At 46.6% G+C, this 7,202-nt stretch overlaps 1 protein-coding gene across 1 annotated transcript; it reads left to right on the forward strand.

Moving 5' to 3' along the window:
• The first annotated feature begins 1,100 nt into the window (after window positions 1-1,100).
• Window positions 1,101-6,717, forward strand: gal3st3 (galactose-3-O-sulfotransferase 3). The gene is made up of 3 exons (XM_073474629.1): window positions 1,101-1,130; window positions 4,513-4,601; window positions 5,397-6,717. Exons 2-3 carry the CDS (start codon window positions 4,519-4,521, stop codon window positions 6,715-6,717), a joined length of 1,404 nt encoding a protein of 467 aa, XP_073330730.1. The 5' UTR covers window positions 1,101-1,130; window positions 4,513-4,518.
• The last annotated feature ends 485 nt before the right edge of the window (window positions 6,718-7,202 follow it).

The raw sequence follows: 7,202 nt of genomic DNA on the forward strand, positions 1-7,202 counted from the left end.
AAATCAATACACGAGTTAAGATAAGGTATCTTTTCTCCTGTCGGGGCTCCTTTTCTCGAAATCATTATCTACCGACGGAGGCGTCGGCTGTCCTCTCATTATGCTTTCATATCTGAGGCGATGGTAAGCGAAACCTAATCAGACCATTATAATTAAAGAGGCCGGAGTGTAGGTGCAGGAGGAGGAGAGATGATGAGGAGGAGGAGGTAAGGAGGAGATGGCATCAGATGAGGGTGGATGAAGGGGACAGGTCGAGCCTGTCTGCTGAAAGCCACTTAAATCCCTTTCTTATTAACTCTCTGTGACACATGATCTACCTCCATCCCCTCTCACACACACACACACACACTCACTCAGGGCTACGAACCAGCTCCTCTTACCACAAGAAGCAGCCGCTGCATCTCCGCAGCGTGGCTTCACTGAGCGGCCGCGCTGCATTTTCACCACGTGCCACTGAATTCAGTCCGTGCTTTGTTTCATTAACGCCTCATTGAAAACAGGTGACATTTTCCAATGCAAATGGGACCTAATCTTGAGTCAGAGAGGCCAGTCTGACTACATGTAATCGACCAAGCTGGGAAAAGGTGACAGAAAAGGAAAGTTCAGAGTGTTTTAAAGGATATAAGGATGTTGGGGGAACGTGTGAGGCTGTGCCGGTTAAAGAAAAACTTTAAATGACATTTTTTTTCTTCATATTTTTCTCACTACAATAATTGTTGGACATCAGGCCTTTCAGCAACGAAGTTCATGGTGACCACAATAGCCGCTGAACCTCACCCCGCGCATTGTAGCTGCTATTAGCTAGCGAGCTCAGTTGGTGGTCCGGAGAAGTGTTGGTGTTTACACCGCTAGCACGGTATCATTAACCCAGGACAGGCCAGGGCTAGCTGGTTAGCATGCTAACTCCAGGAGATATCTCTGCAACACAAAACAAAGTCATCATAACCTCAAAACTGTGGTATCTCCACACTGTGTTGATGATTGTAGTTAGTTTTTGAATGTTTTTTCGACTAAAATCTTACGTACTGCGCCTTTAACCATAAACCATGTTGAAGTCATGTCGTCGACGGTCATCACGTTAGCATTATTCGTACGTAGCAGCATTATGTCATCACCTTGAGCAGTCTAGCGTGCTGACGTTAGCATTTAGCTCCGAGCCTCAGAGGAGCCTCACACGGCTGTAGACTCTCGTTTTCATCTCGCTTTGTTCATGAGAATTTGACTTGATTGTTGTTGCAGGCCATGTTTATTAGCTTCAAACAGCCAATACACAGACAGACGAGTTATTTTCCTCCCTCTCTTCGTTCCTCCCGTCTCTCTACATTCTTGAATATGAGCCCTGGAGCTCCTGAAGCGCAAACTAGACTGAATTTCCCCTTTTGTTTGTACACAATCACACCAACTCTAATATACACTTCTGTCTGAAAACACCTCCCGGGCTTCTCTTCTCTTCTCTCTTGCTCCATTTCTTTGCTAAATATGAAGAGATCTGACAAAAGTTGCTGAGGTGAAATGTTTTTCAAGCGAGCAACGTCCTGGGAGAGACTTCAATCTCCTCCCCGTCCTCTCTGTCAGGTGATTAACCGTAAGGGGAGGATGATGTGATGAGGGCACAGATATGAAGAAACACTCGACTCGGGCCCGGCGGAAGGAGAAATAAAACACACACCGTGGCAGAACCACATTAAGGTGTCATGCTTAATGCGATGGATTATCCGGCGGAGGCAATTTTCAAGTCACTGAAGGTTGTTTTTCACGCTGTACAAGATATACTGGCAGCACGAGGAGGGGGAGCACATGAGCACGGATATCTCAGGCTGCTTAGACAAATCAGGACGAATGTAAAGGAGAGAGGAAACGCTTTAAAAAGATCATTTTATTTATTATTAAAGAGTGAGAAAAGTTCTCCGAGTCGTGCTAAATCTTGCCAGAATCTTCTCTAAAAGCTGAGGCTGGAGATTGATAAGAACATTTACTCAAGTACATTTACTAGGTACTTGAGTATTTACATTTTCTGCTACTACTTCCACCCCCACCAGCTTTTAGAAGCAAATACTCCGCTTCATTTATTCAATAACTTCAGTTCACGTAGATGCAGTTGCGGTCAGATTATTGGGCCATCAGCAGGGACACAAAGATTAACTCGCCAAAAAAAAAACAACCCAAAAAAAACAACCGAACTGTGTCCACAACAATCTGCTCAACAATTAGTGTGAGAGCATTACAGCCTGCTCGGTATCAGAGTCGGCTTAGTGTTTTTGTGTTGCGTTTGTGTGTGTGTGTGTCTGCACATGTGTGTGTTTTATACGCCTGCATTCCTACTGAGCCACTGAAGCAGCACAAGCCCAGCTGTTCGAGTGAGCTGGAATTGAAGGAAGAAAAAAAAAAATGAACGTCAGCGTTTCTCTCTTAATCTTCTACAATGAGGTCAGCCGTCAGTTTTTCACTCAATGCTTAATTACTAATTGGGAAAAAATATGTTCCCATCTCTACGTGAGCGTAATTCTTTGTTGTGAACTCTTTCAGTTGGTCTTTTTATTCAGTAGCCATTCATTCAAGCCATGTTTACGTTCTTTGACGGCCAATTTATAATTAAAATCCAGTGAATTGATTGAGAAATGATGCGAAATCTTCAAAAGCAACAAACTGTGATCACTTTTATCCGTCCAAAAGTCATTTCATTACACTGGATAACACCATTATTCAGATATACGACCTCTGACCCTTTGATTGACACCTCATTTGACCAAATGTGAGTATATATGCCCGCCCTGGAGCCAATGAGCGATCGTATAGAAAAGAGACCCTAATGATACATTTGGAAATGATTCAAGCTTATGTAGTTTCATGTATTTTGCTCTCAGTATAGTCTGTTTTTCCACCAAAGTTAGTGTAAATAAGGAAATAAAGAGCTATAATGAGTTTATGCTTCTGTTACTATCAAGCAGGGGTATTTTAAGGTCACAAAATGGCTTTTTTTTTGCCAGGCGCCTGATTATTTCCTCAGAAAAACATGTGTTAAGTGTTCATTGTCAGAGATATTGTTGGACAGGTCATAGTGGTAGTTTCAGGTCACCTGCAGGCTTATTTTTGCATTAATAAATTACAGCCAGAACATAAATAATGCCATAAGGACTTACAGAGCTTCTGACTGTTTGGGGGAACAATTCTGCAACCTTTCAAAAGAGCCCAAAACCATGTCTAGACTTCAAATGGTGCAACAACAGCTTTGAATTTACCCTGGGTGAGACTTACGATAGGCGTTTTAGTATAACTTTACTTACATTTCAAGGAAAGGTAACAGGCTGAGCAAAAAATGGCAAACGTTTGCCGCTTCAAGCTTCTGAAATGTGAGAATATGCTGCTTCTCTCTGTTTTATATTCATGTGAGTTGAATATTGAGGTTTGGGGCTCGTGTTCAAAGAAAAACAAGTGGTTTGAAAGGCTTTAGTAAACTGTGAAAGGGGTTTTTTCACCATCTTTGTAAGAAAAGTGAAAAATGAAAAGTCAATTAAATGACAGATTAATAGATGATGAAAATGAAGGAAAATCAATGAAGTGGTTCTTTGATTTGAAAGCACATTACATGAATCTTAATCAAAACACCAGCGTGTTTGGACGGATTTAACGCTTATTTCACTCCCGTGCAAAAAATCCCTGTCTGTGCATCAAACCCTTAATAATCCCGTTTTGTTGAGTGGGTGGCAGTGACACTGCCGTGGTCAGCAGTTTCCCGCTGTGGCCATCCACGCTCAAAATCGATGCACTCACGCTCCTCCACCATGATTTGGATAAGAGCATCCACCGAATGGCGTACGCAGTGTAAAAATACAGCCGCTTTGAGTAACCCGAGCTGGCTTTTCGTGACTTTTGGCATGCGTTTAGACGGTGACGGGACAGTGTAATCAAAGAGAGAGACGTCGGGGCATTGTTATGCAAGTGAGACGCCGACGAGAGAGTTTTGGACTCCTTCCCAGGTTCCGTTGCTGTCGTAGCGTTTTGGCGGCGCGGGTCAAGTGACACGGGGAGTTTGTGCCTCTCACGGCGAAGTGCTCTTGGTTTTCTTTCACATATGCGACGCGTTACCCCTCGTTACTGATTGGAGCGAATGTGCAGAGCCACCTGTGCAGGGTTTTTGAGCCAAGAGGGTGTAACAGTGAATGTGACTATTACAGCTGTGGAAGGTAATGAAGGTATCATTCACTGTATTATTATAGAGTGACAAAAGCCAGGCCTCACTGCACCTCTCCCGCTAATGGATCCTGGCCATTATTTGCTGGATGATTCCTCCTCACCGCGCCCGCCTCTTCTTCCCTTGTCTTCCCGTCCTTTCTGCTTCCTTTCATCTCTTCTTCTCCCTCTTGTTTCCCTCCCCTCTTCCTGCCTTAATCGTCATCCTCCTTCCACCTCATTCTCATTTTCCTCGCTACACCTCCACCTCCACCTCGCTCTCTTACGTTTCTCGACTCACCTCGCTCTTCTTCTCTTCCTCACGCAGTCCCAGTGAAGCAGAGAGCGATGTCGCAGAAGAAGATATTCCTGGTGGTCGTTGCCATCAGTACTGTCAGTCTTCTGCTGCACCACGGGGGCCACTTGAGCTGGTGAGTGATTGAAACACACCCACACACATGAAAAACATGCACTCGATCGCATTATATACCCTCTATATAGATCCATATGGTGCTAATAAGTATGAAATGTCTGACACGAAGCTCTTGTCGTTTCCATTTCAAGACAGATTAATAGAGGGACTGACTCATTATAATATGGAGACTTGCTGCCAAGTTGGTCGAGGGACCAATTATAAAAGTAGAGGGATCGTAGATCTTTGACAGCTCTGTACCCTTTTCAACTTAACGTTTTGCCTCCATTCGTTGAACGTCATCGCTTCCTCGTCTCTCTGCTTTTCACACATTGTTTCCACACCTTTCTTAATATCTGACCCTTGAGTTCAGTCTGCAGCGAGTACTACTACTGTAACTCTGCAGAGTATTCAGCATGTATGCACCTAATACTAAGCTGAGGTTATCGCAATTTCTCGTTGTTATTACCACACTGCGAGTCCACTGAAAGTCAATACATGATGATATTGATTCATCACACTCGATTGTAAACAGAACAAACATATTCAGTCACACCTTGTATCATCTTACACTCTCTGTTTCTGACATCTTCCTACTTCACTGTCCTCTCTCTCCCTCTCTTCTCGTTTCAGTTCCCCACTCGCACACTGATTTTTACTTTATTGTTGTACTATCTCTGTCCTGTCCTCACTTTCTTCCATTATCCATCCAGTGTCTGTGCAATTATGTCTCTAATGCACCGTATTATTTGGAGTAGGCACTATTTTGCCGAGCTAATGGAGCTTCAAATACACTTTCTTTTTCTTTCTCCAGGACCATGGAGGCCTTCTACCTCGGTTGTCCTGCCCTCCGTGCCCACCCTGCGCCGGGCCTGAAACCTAGGCACACCAATGTGGCCTTCCTCAAGACCCACAAAACGGCCAGCAGCACCATGCAGAACCTGCTTTTCCGCTTCGCAGAGCGCAACAACCTCACGGTGGCGTTGCCAGTGCAGGCCTGTGGCCACCAGTTCTGCTACCCGCACGCCTTCACCTCCCACTTCGTCCATCCGCACACACTACCGCCCAACATCATCACTAACCACATGAGGTTCAACAGGGCAGAGCTGCAGCGCCTGATGCCCAACAACACAATATACATCACGATCCTGAGAGAGCCCGGCTCCATGTTTGAATCCTTGTTCAGTTACTACAACCAGAACTGTCAGAGCTTCAAGAGGGTCCCCAACGGCTCCCTGGAGGCCTTCTTAGATGAGCCCATGCACTACTACCGACCAAACGAGAAGGACTCCATGTATGCACGCAACACCTTGGCCTTCGACTTGGGTGGAGACAAGGATCGCCCAGCAACAGATGTGCAGTACGCGCGGGCCTTTCTTGCAGAGGTGGAGCAAGCTTTCAACCTGGTGATGATTGCTGAGTACTTTGATGAGTCTCTGGTTCTCCTTCGCCATCTCCTCTCCTGGGATCTGGATGACATTCTGTATGTGAAGCTCAACATGCGGAGCCAAAGCTCAAAGCGGAGCCTGACGCCGGGCCTTCCTGCAAAGATCCGTGCCTGGAATTCTTTAGATGCACGTCTCTACGACCACTTCAACGCGTCATTGTGGCGCCAGCTTGCAGCTCTAGGTCCAGCCTGTGTGGCAAGGGAGGTGCGCCTCCTCCGGCGAGCCCAGGAGAGGCTAATGAGAAGCTGCTTTGAAGGGCGGATGCCGCTTCTCCGGTCAGCCGCTCAGATCAAAAACAAGGATCTCCGCCCGTGGCAGCCTAGCGCTAAAGTCGACATTGTGGGCTACGACCTCCCGGTAAATCTCAGCCGTGGGTTCTTGAGCCACGCCCAGGAGCTCTGCCTCAAGCTCATCATGCCAGAGGTCCAGTACACGCGGGTGCTGCTACGCTCCCAATCCGTGCGCTATCGTCGAGGCTACCAACTTCGGGCTCCGCAGCAGGCACACAGCCTGCAGCAGCCCATACGCACAGTCCTGCCTCGGCATCCTCAAGTGCAACGCAGCCAGCCGCCCCCTGCAGCCCCTGGCTCGGCATCGAAAACAGCCACCACCTCAAAGCCTGCTGCAGAAACTCAAGGTCGGACCACAAAGTTAGAGCCTAAATCCTCACAGACCCAGGCCTCATAGACTGAAAATAGAGACTTGAATATCATCCGAGTGCCCAACAGACTGCATTGTTGTACCCATCCTGACCCTTGAGAGAATGTTTGGTTCGGGGTGTTGGAAACAAGGGCGTCCTTGGGGGGGGGGGGAAGTCTGGTTAAAGGAAGAAAAGAGGGTACGACATATCTGGACTTGAACTTGAATCTCTCCCCTCTCTGGTCTGTGAAACCGAAACAGGGTTGGCAGACACAAGGGCGGGAGAAATCCACACTAGGACTCGGCTAAATTGCACGCCTCTGCACGCCCGACCACAGCGGATGGGAGAGGGTTTTTGGTGAAAGTGATTCTTTGAAGGCAAATCTGTTATGTGCGACCAGGACTCAATAGGGAAGTGGCGATATCAGGCCTATTGTGAAGCACAGAGTGGGCTTTGTGTGTATCACACTGGTAGTAGTATCACATTACTTGCTTTCATTCTCCGTTTCTCGAGCTCTCTCTCCCTAATATAT

Source organism: Pagrus major, chromosome 10 (genome assembly GCF_040436345.1).
Source record: "Pagrus major chromosome 10, Pma_NU_1.0".
Lineage (NCBI taxonomy): Eukaryota > Metazoa > Chordata > Actinopteri > Spariformes > Sparidae > Pagrus > Pagrus major.

Coding starts and splice junctions, on each gene's coding strand:
- gal3st3 (XM_073474629.1), top strand. CDS start 4,519: ATGTCGCAGAAGAAGATATTCCTGGTGGTCGTTGCCATCAGTACTGTC. Junction 4,602..5,396: donor CACGGGGGCCACTTGAGCTG/GTGAGTGATTGA, acceptor TTCTTTCTCCAG/GACCATGGAGGCCTTCTACC.